At 27.3% G+C, this 20,055-nt stretch overlaps 1 protein-coding gene across 3 annotated transcripts in view; it reads right to left on the bottom strand.

Annotated features, from left to right (window-relative positions):
* Positions 1-14,801: 14,801 nt before the first annotated feature.
* LOC142328721 (uncharacterized) overlaps positions 14,802-20,055 on the bottom strand; it is a 29,798-nt gene continuing 24,544 nt past the window's right edge. The window contains exon 3 of one of the 3 annotated variants that reach the window (XM_075372677.1): positions 14,802-18,754. In XM_075372677.1, the coding sequence (XP_075228792.1) occupies positions 16,672-18,754 (2,083 nt within the window). In that variant the 3' untranslated portion in view covers positions 14,802-16,671. The remainder of the gene's footprint in view (positions 18,755-20,055) is intronic. The other 2 variants (XM_075372676.1, XM_075372675.1) reach the window with 2 other exon arrangements.

The raw sequence follows: 20,055 nt of genomic DNA on the forward strand, positions 1-20,055 counted from the left end.
TTTTATATTATTGTATAAGTAGTTAGAAAAAAAAAGTTATATTTTTTCATTTGTTTATGTACAGAAGAAAAAGATAAATGCCTTGTAAATTATTGTTAGTGTAGTTTTTGCAGTGGAATGAAAGCATTATGTTTTGAAATAAAAATAGTCAACAATCTATAATTTTTGTTTTATTAACGTGTTATTTACTTACTTTTAAAGACTGCATTTATTATCATAAATTTATCTAATTTTTACAAATAAATTTATCTACATAAAATTCAGTATACTTATTATAGGTAACTTTATAAGGTTTTTTATGTTACTAAAGCAATTAATACTCATAGAGTTTTAATTTAATTATATTAATAAAACTGGCTTTTTATATCTCTTCAAAAATTAATAAAGGAATTTTGAAAAAAACAAATAGTTCATTAATCAAACACATGTCCAGATTAATTTGAAATTTACAGTAAGTGTATAAATTAATATTTATTATTTTATTGTTAATTATACTAATAATGTAATTATGCATGATTATCATAACATTGGTTTTATTGTTAGGGCAAATATATTTTTGCTTTCGCTGTTATTCATTTTTGACAGGCTTCTTGTGTTGCTGATGTATTCACTTCATTGTATTCAATAGTGATGTATGTTACTGATGATATCACATTTTTACCATCTATCAAGGCATAGAAAGATCAGTTATAGCTTGTTAGTACACTTCATTCAAGATTTTTCTCTCTTAAAATTGAAATTCAAACAAGCACCTCATATTACTGTAACAAACACATTTCCTGCGTTACATCTCTACCCCTAGGAAATAATAAATGTTCAATAATGTGTATAATATTACAATTAAATATGTAATAAAATTTATTAACCCTTTCTTAGGTTAAAGAATTATTGCGCTGTTTCTGATACCTCTGTTTCAGATTTTCAGTTTGATATTTTTTCAAGTAATGTTCATCTTCATGAAATTATAATCCTCCTCTTACAATTTTAGATTAAGGATCCAGTAAAAAGGCGTTGTGTCCTATTAGTAGAAAATTATTGCTCAGCAAAAAAGAATTAATTATTCTTTAATTCAGTTCAGCGTATAGAGCAAGATAGCAACTACATACTCTTGGTTTTTTCAAAACCTCATATAGAGCTATTATATAGTATTATTTTGATAAAAAAAAAAAATATTACAAATTAACACTAATAACATTCTCAACTAGAGAAATATGACTTAATTACAAATTTAATTTAGCAAATTCAGTTTTTTTTTTGTGAAAGTTAAAAAATAATTATTGCCAGTTCCAAGGTTGAATTAATTGAATCTGTTACATCTTTTCTGCAGAAAGTTATTTTTACAGACCTTGTATTATCTGCTACTCATTTTTAACATTGAATTTGTTTTTTATTGTTAAAAGTCAGTTTCTTTTTATATATTTTTAAAATGTTCATATTGTCTTTAATATGAGATATATTGTATAAAATAAAGTAATGCATTTGTAATTAAGCACCTAACAGTATATAGTAATCAATAACATTAATAATAAAATGAAAATACTCGCTAAAACATTTAAATATTAATGTTTAGTATTATAAAATAAAGTATATTAGTATAAATATCGAGGTAACATTTTAGTAAATATTCAAGATATAAGAAAAATCAAACATATATACTTTCAAAATAACTTGAATGTGTATAAAAATTTTGATCATTCATATTTTACAATACTTTATGTTTGGCCAGACACATTTAAAATGTTAACAAGGGAGTGTAACATGATGGGTTGTCAGTTATGTACTGTGTATGTGAGATGATCCACTGGAAAAATAAAAAATCAGAAATGCTGACATATTTGTTTCTGCATATTGATATTATGCTCCAGTCAGATTTTTGTCTTAAGTTAGGAAGTAAGTTAGGAAACATTTGAAAACATCAATCCGCTATTAAAAATAGTATGAGGTGTAAAATAATAATCGCTAAATAACAAAATTTGTCGTTATAAAAACTCTTTTAGTGTGAAATTTATATCTGTTAAAAGATTGACTTGTCATATCTTGCATTACCCCTAAATTGTAACTTTTCACTTAATAAATTTTAGCTATATTATTGTTTTTGTGTAATTTAATATATTAGTTTTGTGTAAGAAATGGGTTGTTAAAAATCATTTAGCCTGTATTTAAAAAATATATATGTGGCTATAAATAATTAAGTTACGACTTGTTACACAGAATCCAGGTAACAATTGAAGGAAGAGGAATGAAGTGGTTAACTGATCTTTATTCTAATTATAGACGTACGAAACAAGAAAATATAAATTTCATTATTTATAGTAGTTCTGAGGGTACAGTTTTATTTGCATTGTAAATGTAATGAAAATTATTAATATTTACTTCCCTAAACACCATTTGATAGGAACATTATGGCTCTTCAATCCAGAGGGGTTATTTGACGTTTTCACATTTTGTTCAATAAGAGATGACCTTGTTTAATTTTTTTTTTACAGTTCTAATATGTTATCATTGATATGGTGAAAATATTGTTGGTTAAGAAATATTTTTATACGTAATAACAAAATTATACATATCATCTATTAAAGTAAAAAAAAAAATCTTCCGATATCTGTTTTATTTATAAGATTAAACATAAAGAATCTATAAAGAAAATAAAAGAAAACCATTCTTTTTTCATAATTTTTTCTTAATATTAAGTGCCATATTTTAGTAACAAATTCTCTGCTGAATTAAAAATCTTTGTAAAAAAAGGCAGCACATTCATGAAATTATATACCAGTAATAGATACTGAAAAAATGTACACTTTTTATCAATAGATTTTTTTAAAGTAGAATAGTTTATATATAAATTTAGTACTGACTCGACAACTTCAAATCTATGGAATGAATTTGTTGGTAGAGGTAGTTATTCAAATGTATATTATCTACTTACCAGATTGGCATGCTTGTGATCATCCATACATTTTCTTCATTAAGTAGCTAGTGTATTTGTGTTATTTTAGGCCCCCGTTCTAAACATTCTGTCTAATAAGCGATGCTATCTCAGTTATGCTTTTTTTTAGTTAAATGTAAATAAATTTAAAAAATATATATTTTTAAATAATCATAAGGCATGCACCCCTTTAGATAAGTAAATTTATATTTATTGTATGAAATTTAGAAAGAATAAAGTACATGACAGCAGTATGATGAGTTCAAGTCTGTGGCTTGTAAGTCCACAACCACAACTACCTGTAATTAGCATCTTCATGTCCAGCCTATTCATGGCACTTTTTTGGTGTTAAGATTTTAATACAAGATTAATCTGTAGATAGAAAGAAGTATCAAACAGATCTTTAAATTAATTTAATAATAATAATTTGTTAATTTTTGGGAATGACAGATCGTAAGTCTCAATAAAATTATAATCTAATCAAATTGACAATACTACATTTATAAATAAAACAGTTGTTGTGGTGTTCAAAAGTATTGTTTTACAATCGGTACACTATTAGCTTTTAATTTATTATTATTCTAACTAGATTCAGATATATCATAATTAGAAATTTTTGATGGAAATTATTTTAATATTCATAGTTGCCCAAACATTTAAACTAAAATATTATTTTTGTAAATATGATATAAATAAAATATATATATTTATAAATAAATATGTATATTTAGTTAAATTAAAACAGAAATTTATTTCATTAGTTAGAAAAGGATAAAAATATACTTGTGAAGTGTACAGAAATTAATTTGTTATTGTACTATCAGTTGTATGTGTGTATGTTTCAAAATATAGACTCTATAAATATGAATATATCTAAAAATTCTGCCATATATGTATAATTTTCTCACGTTATTTATATTACAAATAAATGAATATGAATAGATATTTAATATAGGTGTGTGCCCTCCTAATGGTACTTAATAAAATACTATTGTGTCTGTTTAGCTTAAAAATACCATACTTAGCATAGTTTTTAGGCCTAGTTTGTATTAAATTATGTATTTATAAATATATGAAATAAGTAAAAATTAAAAAAAACAAATGAAAATTTTGGGCAATGATGCCGGTACATATTTTATATATTTTTTTTTTCATATATCATCCATTATTGTTGTATAACATTTCAGAATAAATATAATTATATAAAATATTAGAACACTTTTTTAATTCTTAATATTTTCTATTACAACTAGTAAAAATAGTGTTTTTTTGTTTTTTTAATCCAAGTGGCATCTGAAGAGGGTATATTCAATTTTAATAGTATAATTAATAATCTGTGTACAGTTAAAGCCTTTTTATATAGTTCGTTTTTCTCTTTTTTTCATTAATGATTACAATACATTAGTGAGTAAAAATTGTAAACTGTTGTAAATATATTTAGCATCAAAAAACTAATTTTTTTTAATAACATTAATCCAACTTAATTTTTTGAATCTATATTTTAATTAGATTTTATTATCTTTTTTATCCTCTCCAGATCCTTGTATTCTATATACATTTTTCTAAACCATAATTCTTTATTGTGAAATAGATGACGCTTTGTTTTTTTTTTAGTTATTCAACTAGGTTGATTTTTCATTATTCAACAAAAATAATTCTTTTATGGCTAAGGTTTTTTTTTTTTTTTATATAACATTAATAACGTTTATTTATTTTTCATTATTTTTTATAACATTCGTTTTATGATAAAAAGTTGTTTTGACAAAAAAATGAAGCAAAAAGCATTTAATCCATAAATTTTCGAAAAAAAATGTTTCTAGAATGGTTGAAGATAATGTTTATAACATAAAATGCATTCATTGGACTCTAGTCAAAATGTCATCAATTAATTATTGTGCAATTTAGTATCAATCTCATAATTTTTTTTTTTATATATATATATATATATATATATATATACTGTACAAGAGATATTTAGCATAATGATTCACCCATCTGAATCCAGTTATAATTTCTATCTAATATTTTTCTCATCTTTTTAAGTTAATGAAATCCTTAATTAATTTTATCAGAACATTTTGATGGTTTTAGTTGTTTAAGCTTTAGTGTTTGCAAAGTAAACATTTTATTGGATTAAAATCATGAGATAGTACAATACATGAGCTCAAAGTTTGCCCCTCGCAAACTGCTGTGTCTAGTGTGTTGTGTTTGCACTTTATATACAAATTTGTCATGTTATTAGTAATCATGTGAACACATCTGGTTAGAATGTACAACAAACTTCGCTTGCCCGTTCTGCTAAGCCAGCCAACAGTTCAGTTGACCAAGACAGGGACAACCCTTCAGCTCACTTAGCATATGGTGTTGTAATTTTTTTTTAAAACACTAATTCCCTGTAGATATAGGATATTGTTCTTCAAATTATTAGTAAGTTGCATAAAAATCTTTTTTATTAAAATAAGAATTCTTTTCTTTTTATACCTTGTGAATCCAGGGTAACAGTCAGTCATCAAATTATGACCAGAGTCGATTGCATAAATATTTTTGACAGAAAGCTAGCCTACATATTTTGAACTTTTTTGGCAACAATGTATGAAAATTTTTGCTAGTGAATAGGCTCAGTTAGAAGAATGAAAAATTAATGAGGTCAATGCATAGTTTCACCTGCGGTTGGCCAAAGATCGGACAGGTAGATGCATATTGCAGTAGAACTTTTTTATTTTTTTTAAGTTACGAATAATACATTGCAATTCTACACTAAAATAAGAAATGTGGAATTAATGTATTACATAAAGATTATCCTGTGCAGTTTATAGTTATTAATCATAATGGCTTTACTGCACACAGCACAGAAAAAAATTATTTCAATGGGTTTCACTTCTCTGTATAGGCTGTAATTACAATCTGTACCAAACGTTTTAAATAAATAATTAAGCACAAGTAATTGTTATCTTAATTAAAATTTTATTTAAAAGAAACTTACAAAAACAATTTTTTTTCTTTAATTCACTAAATTAATTTTTAAATATGTATCATAAAAAATTAAATACTATTCTTTTGAACATTATTAAAATAAATTATTGTACTTTGTCATCCATAAATCCTTGTGAAAAAATTAGTTTTTCTAGTTAATATAAATTTACTTCATTCTCTAATCTGTTGTATGAAAGGATGTTATTAAAAGCTAATTTAATTAAAAATAAATAACTATAATCGGGCTATTTATTTTTATTTTTTGTAATAAATGAAATTAATAAAAATTATTCTTCATAAAAGTTTTTATTACTACCATGTAATTTATACAAAAAAAAAATAAAAATGAAAATTAACTTAAAAAATGAAGCTATTATTTATATACATTTGATAATACTTTAACAATGAAAAATGATTATACATATATATTTATAATGTTAATTAAGCATGCATAATAATTTAAATTAAAAATCACATTTATCATAATAATGTACATTATTATATTGATGAACTTATTGGAAACATTTGCACTCCTTTGATGTTAAAAACAAAGCAAAGTAATTTATTCAATATTTTATTGTTCAAAGTGATGTTTAAAATGAAGAGGTTGTTGTGATTTAGATGGCCACTGTAATAAAAGTGTTAGCTAAAACTGTAAAATTATTATTAAAATAAATCATTTGAAATGTTTTATAGTTGTGGACATTTCTTATGTTTTAGATGCCATTTCACTGAAGGTGCAGAATTTTGATCGTATCAGTCAATGGTTACCGGCATGAGAACAGTATACACTTGCTGGATATATTAAAAGATATAAATTGTGATGCTAAATGTGGCTGTCAAAATTAATTGGAAATAAGATAACATTCAATATATTAAAAGCAACATTCATATATAATAAAAAACTCAGTTGGCCATTTTGATAAATAAACAATCATCGCAGAATCTGTGGGAAAAGTATGTATATAAAAAGTAAGTTAATGACAAAAAGAAGAAATAATTAAAGCTTTTATTGGCAAATAAACATTACCTATGAAGCATTACAAAACAGGTATTTTTGGCAGGGTTTTCAAGAAATAAAAGCCAAAGTATAAAAAAAACATCTAAATCTTTGAATGTACTATTCATATTTTCCACCACAATTTAATGTGTCCCTTTTATACTGCTGGGTAATCAACTTAAAACATAACCAAGCTGAATCAATCTGCAATTATTCTAGTGTCATCTCTAACGCTGCTGCTACTATAATTGCCATTATTGGTTGTGTATGTTAGTACGCTCATCTATTGTTGACAGTTATAAACTGTTTATACTTCAATGAAGTATAGTTTTGTTCTATGCAGTTCTGTTTTTCTAAAATGACTTATTTAATTGAGAAAAGGATCACTATAATGGAACTTGTGTGCCTTCTGGATCCTTTCATGTATGTGTCAAATATTCGCAGAAAAATTTCTGAATGCCAGTATCCCAGCAAAGAGTAGCATACATGATTTGGTTAAAAAATAGCACACAACAGAGTGATTTCAAATGCAAAATGAAGTAGGAAACCTTTCATTAAGCATCAAAAGCCTTAGCCAATATTCAAATAAGAATTTCTGCGGATCCAAAAAATTTATTTGCAAGCTATCACAACAAATTATTGTAAAATTCCTACCTTGTCGTAAGATTCTTCGTGATTTAAACTTGAAATTGGATCGTTTAATGACTTTACAACTTAAAAACAAACTAAAACATCTTAATTATTGTAACTGGATTCAAAAGATAGTTAATAGATGACCCAATGTTGTATTTCATGTCGGATGAAGCACATTTTAATTTTATATAGGCATGATAATTCACACACCATACATCAGATGACTGAAAATCCTCATGTCTGTGTGGTAATTTTGCTTAGTGGTACCAATATTTTTGGACTAGATTATCAGTACAGAAGTTAACTGTATACTTTTCAAAAAATTCTATACTCAGTCAACAGATCATGAAAAAGAGTACAGCTTCTTCCAACAATAAAAAACATGTTGCATCAAACAATCCACTAGCATGTGTTCTTGTGCCTTTTACAGAAAAATGAATTGTCAGCAGGGAGTGGTGGTCTTCATTTCCCCCTGATGTTTATAATTGTGATTTTTTCCTTCAGAGCTGTTTGAATGATAAGAGTTTATGAATGAAATCCCCACACTATGAGCGAACTGAAGGAAAACATTTAACAAGAAATGATTGCACTGACTACAATGTTTTGCATACTATGTTTGCATAATACTGTGTATTATGTACATTTCTTAATAATGCTTCTAATAAACTTAAACATATACTAGTTTCCAGGTAGTGTTGTGCTACCAATTTCTCTTTATATATTTCTACTAAACACATCTTTATTCATTTTATTTTATTAAGGTGTAAAGTTTGGCAGAAATTTGTCTTCTTTGCAATATAAATTAAAAATTTGTTTGATATTATTTAATTCTGTGAAAGAGGTGGGGGTTATTTTACATATATATAAAATAGAATACAGGGTTATCATAAAAGAATGGTGCGGTTTCAGTAATTCATAGGAAGATTGTAGGGAAATTTCTAGATGTTATATTGGTATCCCTAAAAGCCTCCAACCCAAAAGTTTGTTTATCAGCAGTTGTAACCACAACTGCAAAAATGTGCAACCAAAAAAGCAAAATGTGTTTTATTGATGGCTGAATTAAATCCGTAATTTTAGTTCAACGTGTGATTCGACGTGAATTCGGAAGAGATCCACCACACAAAAATAACATAACACGTTGGTTCAAACAATTCGAAGAAACTGGATCGGTTAAGGAACAGAAATCAACCGGCAGACCAAGTGTACCAGACGAAACGGTTGAACTAATTAGACGATCGGCAATTAGAAGTCCTGGGAAGTCCATCCCCCGTCAAATTAGGTATTCCAAAATCAACAGTTCACAAAGTTTTACATAAAAACTGAAATTACACGTTTATAAAATCCAGACACTGCAGGAATTGAAACCCGATGATGGTATAAAACGTTACAATTTTGCTGTTGAAATGTCGGACAGAATAAGTGAAAACGAATCATTTTTAGACGATATAATTTTTACAGACGAAGCTACATCCCGTGTGAATGGATGCATTGACAGACACAATTCACAAATATGGGGCTCTGAAAACCCACACACAGTTATTGAGAAACAATGCGATTCGCCTAAAGTTAATGTTTGTTGTGGTGTGATGAAAAATCGTGTAATAGGGCCTTTCTTATTTGCTGAAAAACCAATTAATGGAGTCGTGTATCTTGACATGTTAACCGATTATTGCTTTCCTCAGCCGGATGAACTTGAAAACATTCATCGACTTCATTTCCAACAAAATGGTGCTCCCCGCACTTCAATGCATTGGTCATGGACGCTTTGAACCGTAGAATTTGGAGATCGATGGATAGGCTGGCAAGGACCCATACTTTGGCCTCCGAGTCCAGACCTGACACCTTGCGATTTTTTCTTGTGGGGTACATCAAAAGCATTGTTTATACACAGAAAATTCACGACCTAAACCACTTAAAAAACAGGATTAATGAAGCAACAACCATTAACGAAGAAATGTTAATTAATGTTTGGAGAGAAGTTGAGTATCGATTGGACATTTGTCGAGCGACTAAGGGCGCACATATTGAAATTTATTAATTATGTAAAAAAATTTTTGAGGGCAAATTTGAAAAATAAAAAACATAAACTGTAAGTAATTCTGTTTTAATTTAAACCATGTTCAAAACCGCACCATTCTTTTATGATAACCTTGTATAATAAATTGCATTTGAATGGCTGTAATATATTAATATTTTTTAAATAATTGACGACAATTTTTGTATATTGTCGGACATTGTTTTAAACAATCTGAATGTAATGTCCAATCTGTTTTGTTGACTTACCATTATTCGTAAGCGAACCACCTCACATGCAAGTATAAATATTTAAAAAAAAAAAAATGGGAAAGTGTCATGTTGAATTTTTTTTGTATTTACATTCCCCTCAATCACTTTTAACTCTGGTAATTGCAGTACGTATTTAGAATTAATGTTTTTTACACCACGTAGCTTTACTTTTTACATAGGCAATTTTTAAATTGCACAGTTGTACTTAAGTAGCTGATAATTGGACTTTAATATTAGCAAAAAGGTTCCTGTAAACATATGTTTGGAAAGCTTTGTTTTAAAATAAATTAGTGAAATATTTTACTCGGACTGCTGCTTTGAGAAAAAAATTTATGCTGTTCTGAAATTTTTGATGATTTTATAGATTTTTTTACCAGAAAAATTTAATAAATTACATGTCACAGAACTGTATTTCTAGTAGTTTCCGAGAAAAATGTCATAAAGTCCAAAAAAAAAAAAAATACTTTTTTAGGTTTGCCATAATTAATTTTGTTAAATTGCTGATAAAAATAAAATTTTAAGAGAATATAATTGAGAAAATTGAAATAACGCAAATAGAAATTTTCAGAATTTTGATTAATTTAAAACAAAAATCTCTATAATGCTTCTTCAACACATTTTACATCATACTCTCCTTAACAGTTTCTGCAGGCATTCTATGATGTTTTTTTGTTTTTATTAACTTGATTAAAAAAAAATGCTCTAACTCTTTTGATACATCACAGACATTTTAGTACAAAAAACTGCAAAATTAATTTCCCACAAGAGTTGAAAAAGCTTTGTTTCAACACGACGGTGCTGTCACACAGCCTGGCAGTCAAAGGTGGTTTTACACAGATAGTTTGGCAACCAAATAATTTCAAGACATTGCACGGCCTCCAAGGTCCCATTACCTGTAAGTTTGTAATTTTTTTTTGTGGCAATATTTCAATAGCACTGCGCTTGCCCTGCAATCATTCCTGAACTGAAAACAATAACTGAAGAGGAATTCATTAACAATCCTGTTCAGGAGTTACATCTTGCTATGCAGAATTTCTAAAATAGACTGGCAGTAATTTTTAAGAGGAAATAGCTAAATCTTAAGTAATTTGTTAATGATATAATGTTAAAATATTTTTGATTTAAAAATTAATTTTTAAATGTTGCATTTCTATGGCAAATTTCCTATTTCCCTGTGTAAACATTTTTAACTGTTGTAATAAATGCTGCCTGTAAGGAGTGGTAAAATATTGATCAAAATATACAGCTAATTATTAGATAAAAACTACAGTAGCATACAAATTAATTTGAATATGATGTTATTTAATAAAAACATTTTTTAGAAAAAAAATACCTGTTCAATTTGTGAATATCTAATAATTAATATGGAACTCCTTTATTGTTTATCACTTCACATACACACACGATTGTCATCGATTCAACAAGCGTTTAAGATTTTTTATTTTTTCATCATGAAACCATATTGATATTAATGAAATCAACTTTTTAGATATTTATTTAGGTCAGTTATTATAACCTTAATGAGGTTAATCTTTTTATAGTCATTTTTTGACTATTGCCCAAAAATCTTCAATTGAGTTTAAATCTGGGGAGTTACCAAGCTACAAGAACATTTTAATGTCTTATTCTTTAAAAGATATTTCCCCTTTTTCAGCAGTATGACATGGAACCACATCTGGTTGAAAGACTCTTGTTGCCTTGTGGGAATTTGTTTTGAAGTTGTGACACAACTATTTCCTTCAGAATCTTGATATATCCATCAATTTTTAACACTCCATTTGCTGGAAGTGATGAACAAAGGGCCTTAAAATATGAAACAACCCCAAGACTTTTTTTCCAGGGGATGTTTAACCAATTGTTGCATGTGAGCTAGTGATTTGTATTCATCTGATTCTTTTCTAATGTATGGAACCCTTTGGCTCTTTAACATAAAAATGTGACTTATTGAAAACATAACATTTTTCCAGTCTTCTATGGTCCAGTTAGCATGTACTTTGTCCACAAGTCTTATTTTTTTTCATATTGCTGGTGTTAAAAGCTGCTTTTTAGCTGGCTGATGAGCTTTCAATCCAGTTACAAGAAGTCCACAGTAGATAATTTTGGATAAGTTTACTTTTCCTCACTAATAGCCGATCCTGTGTTGGAGTAGTCTTACGGCCACATTTGCCTTTTCTTTGAGGTGAAGAAGAACCACTATCTTTAAATTGTTACAAAATAGCATTCATTGTTTCCAGTCCTACACATTTTCAGAAGCTATTTATCATTATCATACTGGTATCCTGAGAAAGAGAAACAATCTTCGAACACTTTTTTTGGAGTTAAATTCATTACTATATATTTAAGACAGAACAAAAAATAAGATTTTGTAATAAAAAATGAAATAAACTTTCAGAACACTATTTTTATAACATGAAAATTGCTAAATAACCAAAGAATAATAATGCCACAATACACAGACAACTTAAAGAATGGGTGTGGTCAAGCAGTGTACTCGCAACATAAAGAAATAAAAAAAAATTCTCTGTTCAAATTAATTTGCAACTGTAGATGATTAACCTCATACAGTTAATAATAATTATTAAAATATTAACTCGAAATAACATAAGTACATGGAAATATTAATATAGAAAATAACTTCAAAATAATTTGGAAGGTGTTAATGAAAATTATTTTTGTACATCTTGAGTGCAGAATTTTTTTTTAAAACAGTTGGAAAAAATTATTCATAATATTAAAATGTCCATAAAAAAATACCCAATTTAACGACAAGTTTTGAAAAATACGCCCAACAAATGTGATAAACTGAATAAAACAGCAAAGTACATAACTGGATGGATGGATTTGGAAATTTGTTTAAATGCTACACAAATGTGCTTCATTATGATGATGAAGATTGCCGAAGATAAAAATTGATTAGTTATAAATTAGTAATGTGTTTAGATGATATTATCATTACCAGGATATTCCTCTACAAAATGGGGGTAAAAACATTTTTTCCTTCACTCCAGGGCATAAAATCAGAATTATTTTTAAAATGTCAGCAGTTGCATAATTAAAAAAATATCAAACCAGAACTACTGCACCAGGTGAATAAATGCAGGAGAGTTATATTTATATATGATACTATTCATCATAAAAATTATAAGATACAGTTATACACAATTCTCTGTAGATGTACAAAGTTGTTGATATATGCATTTAAAAATCACAGAAAATTCACATTCAAGTATGCAATAATATTCAATTATATTCTTATAAAAATAACCAAAAAAGCCGCATGGCATGGATACTGACAAAATGTTTTTAAACAAAAATTGAACTAAAAAAAATTCTGGCATTTTTTTATACCAATATAATTGTTTAGTATTCATAATAACAAGACTTTCAAACTGCTATGATGAATTATGGTAAAATTGGCATTTAGACATTGCCTTGAAAATAAAATTATACCTATTTACCATTAAAAAAAAAAAAAATATTTCAAAACAGCTAATGCAATCTATAAGATACTGGTTGATTCCTTGCAGGAAGCACAAATGAAATAAAAGTTGGTAGACCCAGTGATTGAGAGGTAAGGCAGTACATTATCCCACGGTATTCTTGAACTCTTTAAATCCTCCTGGTCTTCCAAAATGCATGCTTCTTAAAGTGGGAGCATGTATTGAATTTTAATTTATGTAATGTATTCAACCTTAACTACCAAAACTCTCCAAAGACATCAGATTAAAAGTAAAAGCTCTCCACAGAAATGTGATCAAAGCTATACTGCTAAATGATTGTGGCCAAGGGAAGTCTGTATTTATTCAGAAAATTCCTTATATATCAGAATATTTTTTTGGGTTCAAAAGACTTCTTTCTCCTAAAGCTCTGTTTCACCATGATTATCAACAATTTCCAAGGGCAGATTCTGAAGGTGGCAAAAATTTACTTAACAAAACATTGTCTCTTGTGGACCATTTTACATGACCTGTTGCAGAATGAGCTTACCTAACAGTCTCGTCATTCTCACACCTAAAGAGAAAATCATTAATGTAATTTGGTGTTCAAATAGTTTTTAAGAGAACACATTATCCACAAATGGTCAATAAAGTCTGCAGTCTACAAACATTTATAGGAGGATAAAGCCAACAATTTGACAAGACCAAAATCCTCACCGAAGTAAATAGACCAATTTGCCAATACTCCCACAAAAAAAAAAATCAATCTTTAAATTATGGCAGAATTTTAATAAAAATCGAATACTTCTTTCAGATATCCGACTTCTAGGTACAGATATAAAATCCCTGCAAGCAAGGGCTTGAGCAAAAACTAGTACCAATATGAATTCATGATACAGCTAACTTCTTTTTTAAAGAAAAATTACAAGTATGTAATACTTTATTATATGCAGGTAACATTATTAAATTTCAAAATTAACTGATTTAAAGTAGTAAGCTTTTCTTCATATATAATATAATAGATCAACAATTTTTTTGTTTTCATTTCTATACTTTTGTTGGGTAGTTTTAAGGAAAAAATACGAGGGTAATTCAAGAAGTAAAGAAAAATGTTGATTTCCCTCCAAATTACATGTACGGCAGCAATAATTGCTCTGCTATAACTCGTAACTTCTATCAGCTGTTCATTGAAAATGTTTGTATCATTGTTAGCTATTTTGATTGAGTTTAAAATGAGTGCTCCTGTGTCTGATTGCACCAAGGAAGAAATGCGAGCAGTGATATGTTTCCTCAGTTCAAAAGGGGTGAAGCCAGCAGAGATTATTCGTTGAATGCAGCAGCAATATGGAGAGAGTTCTTTGAGTGGAAGCATTTTCTACAAATGAATTGATCGCTTTAAAAATGGTAGGATATCTCTCTGCGATGAACAGCGGCAAGGCTTTCCACTTCAAAGATTAACGACAATATTGAAGCGGTTAAATAAATGATTCTCGGTAATCAAAAAATTACAATTGATGACATTGTAAGTGAGTTCTTTAAACTTTCGAAAAGTCTGTGCTCGCTGGGTTCCACGTCAATTGATCAGCAGCCACAAAGAGAATCGTTTGAAAATTTCCCTAAAGCTTTTGAAACATGAAGATGAAGGAGACTCATTTCTTAAGCAAATAATAACTGTTGGTGAGACATGGGTCCATCACTTGAGCCCGAGAGTAAGCAAAAAAGTTTAGTGTGGAAACATACTTCATCTCCCACAGAAAAAAAGTTCAGAGCTCAAAAGTCTGCAGCAAAGGTGATGATGATGAAGGTTCACTTCTGGTTTACCTCACACCTAATGGTCAATCACTACAGTGACAACTACTGTGTTTACTGAAGCAAAAAATCAAATCCAAAAGACACTGTAAAGTTTTTAAGGAGTGATTTTGCTTCAGGATATCATTTGACTTCATTCAGCCAAAAAAAAACAGTCCTTTGCCTGCAAGATCTCGGTTTTGAGCTGCTGGACCACCCTCATTATACTCCGGACCTGGCCCCAAACGATTTTCATCTTTCTGGTCCATTAAAAGAATGTTGCAAGGAATCATAATTGATCTGAAGAAGATGCCATAGAAGCGGTGAAAAGTTTTCTGCACACCAGACCGAAAACTTTCTTCCAGCAAGGAATTTAAAAGCTTGTTAAATAAAAGATGGACTAAGTGTATAGATGTAGAAGGAAGGGATTAAGTTGAAAAAAAATGCACGTATCATGTATGTAAATACAAATAAATATAATAACAAATATTTTTGAATTTAACTTTACTTTTTGACTAGCCGTTGTATTATATTTTCATTATTGTCCACCTTATATGATAAGATTCATTCAGATCTTTTCAGTATTATTTATGGATGACATTCAGTAAGAATAAAAATTTTATAAGGAAAAACAACTATTTTTGTAAGAAATATAATTTTCAAAATTCTCACAAATAACTCATAGTAAAAAAGAGTAATTAAGCATGCAAGACTAATTAACATTATTTATAATTAATCCACTAAAATTACCTTTTTAATAAAAAGGAAAAAAGTAGCAGAATATGGATATGGCATAGATGTTTATTTTTACATTCTCTTTCAGGACTGATAAATCCTCAGCACAATCAATGGTAGTGGGAGCTTCAGGAAGAGGGAAAAGTTTAAATTTATAATTTTTTAAAAATATCTCCAAATATGAGTTTTAATTTTAAAACAATTATAATTTTTTTTTTTTAAATCTTACAAAATTTCTTTGAATTTGTATTTTGTTTGGTTACTATGTAACAATCACTGACACGAGATACAACATATTGAATCGTTCTTTTGAAAATCTAATGATAATGGTATATCAACCAGTGGAAAAAATCTCCTATGTAAAAAACGGCTTATAATAAAATTGATAACAATTTAAGATATCTTTTTTAATTTGTATTAAAGATTATAATTCCTGTTACAAGCAACTTTTATGTAGTAGATTCCTTTCAAATGAATCACTAAAATGCATTAAAATTTAGCTTTAAAAGGAGTAAGAAAAGGGATATTTCAAAATGTTGCAATTCAATTGTCAACATTTTTTACCAAATGAGAAAATATAGGAAATTTTATAACCTTTATCTTCACATTTCTGATTCAAAAAACTATTTCTTAGGATATTTCCAAAAAATGTTATTTTCATTCTCCTAAACTACCAGTATCATTGATTACAATCTTAACTCACTGATTCCAGAAAGCACAAATTAAAGTGAATAACATCTAAACCTAATCATTCCACTAACAGTTTCATTTTTATTTTACATAGACCAATATCTTGATATAAGTACTTTATTTTTGAAGAAAATAAGTATCAGACAGGCATCTCGTTATTTATAGTACTGTTTTTTGTTAACTTTATTTGCATAATCATTTAATTAATCTTCACATTTACTATTCTTCTTTTTCTTTTTGGACTTCTTGTGAGAATTTATTTCATAATTTGATGCGCTGTTATTCATTTTTAAATTTGTTTCCATTTGGTTTTCATTACTTAATTTATCAAAATCTACAAATGAATCTTCATTGTCTTTCATTTTCTTCTTTTTTTTCTTACTAAATGAACTGTTATCGAACTCCTCTAAGTTAGTTTCACTAAATCTTCTTTTACGTCTTTTTTCTGCTTTCAATTCAAAATAAGTATCATCGAGAATACTTTTTTGAGTATTTTTTTTATTTTTTACATTATCAGTTTCATTTTCATTCGTATAATTTAACTGAAAAGTGTCTTCAAAAGATTTACTTCTATGTTTTGATTTTTTCTTCTTTTTATCAAATTTTATATCCAAAGTTTTATCAACTGTATTAGTATTACTTTCAGGTTTTTTAATTATACATTCATTAAAATTAAGTTTATTTTGTTGGATGGCCATTTTTAATAATTTTTGTTTTGTTTTATCCATGTCATTGTAATCATTATTACATATTTCATGTTGTTTTGATTTCTTTTTTTTACGACTTCTTACATATTCATTATCTGTTAATGAATCAGTCAGATGATCAAAACTGTTACTTTTCATATTGATTTTATCTTTAGTTTTCTTTTTCCTTTTAAAATCACTGTCATCATTTCTATAATATTCTACATCGGTTAACGAGTGACAACTTTCTTTTGATCCTTTTTTAATTCCTAAACATTCGCCATCACTGTACGTTAATGAACCTTTACCTAACACAAATGATGTACTGTCTAAATCAACTTGTTTTCTATCTTGCTTTTTTTTCTTCTTTTTTCTTTTCATAAATTCATCTTCATTTGTAAATGTTTCAATATCAGTTAACGAATGATAATTTCTTCTAGGATGTTTATTTCCTAAATGTTCACAATCGCTAAACGCTGCAACAGTATCATTAAAATTGTTTTCTTTCCTTTCGTTTTTATGCTTTTTCTTTGTTTTACGTATCAACTCATCATTATTTATAGAAATTTCAGTATCTGTTAATGAATAATAATTTCTTTTTAAATGTTTATTTTTATTACGTTTACTTGAAATAAATTTTTCATTATTAATCGATAAATTCTCATCAAAATCTTCTACATCAGTACAAGATTTACTTTTTTGTTTTAAATGCTTGACGTTTGAGAAACTATCTATTTCTTTAAAATGATTTTTATGGTCAGTTTCACGCTCTAAATATTTATTTTTTATTTTCTGTTTTTTTTTACCATTTTTAAAATTATCATAATTTTCTTGAAAAAGTAACAAATTATCCCTCGCATCATTACTTCTATTTTCATTAGCATTTTGTTTTTGAATCTTATTTTCATTTGCCGAATCATGATTCTTTTTCTTTTTTGTTCGATTTGATTCAGTTGCACTACTATCATTAATAGAAGTTGATAAAATATCATTTTGAAAACTATCACCAAAACCAGTTTCTTCATCATTTTTGGAATTATTTAAAGAAACATCGGCAGAAGATATTAAACTATTGCACTTTTTTTTATGTTTTTTCTTTTCTTTAGATTCAAAAACTTCACTGTCATTGTTATTTTTACTATCAGATAATTTTTTAACATGATTTTCATTTTCAGTATTTTTACTTTTTGAACCACTTGCATTACTAATATTTTCAAAAATATCTTCTTTACTGTTCTTTTCAGATTTTAGTTTTGACATCGTTATATACATATCGTTTAATGTGTTTGATATTAATTTATTTTGTTTATTATATTTATTTGGTGAAATATTTAAATGATTGTTAACATTTATATAATTTTCTGATTTATTTTTTTCTTTCTTTTTTGGACTGTTTTTTTTTTCAAAATGTTCTTCTTTAACAGAAATGTTACTGTTATTATGTTTAGTTAGACTACTTCTTTGTTTACTTATCCTTTTATTTTTTTCATTATTATTACTATTATTAAGAAATTTATCATTTGGTTCTTCACTGTTACAAATTCTTTCTTCAAATTCATCATTACTGTACGATTCATTCCTAATATCATTACAGATGAACCTGAGAAATAATATAAAAACATACATTTATATTACAACATATTTTCTAGTATAAAAAAAATTTAATTCTACCAAATGCTATTTATTTACTTACCTATAAATAAATAATAGTTTTCCATGGTTGAATTTAACATTATACTACCAACTTTTCAAAACTAAAATTTAGGAAAAAATTAATCGATACAAAACTTTAACCTACACTTCTGAAATAAATTGTTTTTAAATGATACATATTGAGTAAAATTCAGGAGCAAACTTTCATAACCTGATTTGTCCATAAATTAAAATTTTTGAATTTATGTACAGTGTACTGTTTACTAAGTTGCATACGATAAAGTTCTGATTTCGTTTAAATCATGATTTTTCTAGTGTTAAATGATTTAAGAAAACTTGATTTCTGTTCAAAAAATTATTTTTGTCCATCCTTAGGTCAATGAAATGTTTTTACTTCCTACCTTTTGTCACATCAACTGATTTCTTTTCGTAACCTATAAAGTGGATTGTTTAAATGTGGTTTGTTTAGAAGTACTGTTAGTATGACTTTTTACTTTACTTCATTTTAAAGTGGACGATAGGGAAGATATTAATGTTTCTATTGTCAATAGTGGATCTTGAAAAATGAAGACTATAAGTAAGATATGAAGGTAAAATTAAAAGGAGGTTGTAATATTTACGCAATTTGTAAGCATTCTTTTAAACATATTTCATCTAATGAAATAAGACATAAACTGATGTAATAGATATTCAAAATACAAATTTTATGGTTCCTTGTGAAATCCAACAAGGCAACATAATTACAACACTGGTTCAAATAGCTCCATTTAAAAGAGTATATTCTCTTAAAACCAAAGCAGAGAAATTCACCCAGTTCTAATCTTCATCTGTTTTCTGCTACGGTGAAAGAATTTATTGGAAACCTGAAAGCGAGGAAAGCCATTACAACCCAAAAAATGTGAACTGTCAGTTATCCATAAGAAAGCGTCATAATACATGTAATGAAATTCAAAGTGCAGAATTTTAAATTCATTTTGCTATATTTCAAGATGTTTTTGAAAATAATTTCAATACTGGCTTCGAATCAGAAGTTTGCAGTTATTGCTTTTTATTGAAACGAAACATTAAAAATTCTTCACAAGGCTTAAATATGATTTAATAATTGAAAAGTGCATATATTCAAAGGGTGAATGCATTTTATGAATATTTAAAAAAAAGATGAAATAAATAGCTTAAGCTTCAATCTTCAGCAAATAAAGCATTTGCCAAAGATGATGATTCAAGAAGCTTACTACATTACTTAAGACG

The sequence above is a fragment of the Lycorma delicatula genome, chromosome 8 (genome assembly GCF_047948215.1).
Source record: "Lycorma delicatula isolate Av1 chromosome 8, ASM4794821v1, whole genome shotgun sequence".
NCBI lineage: Eukaryota > Metazoa > Arthropoda > Insecta > Hemiptera > Fulgoridae > Lycorma > Lycorma delicatula.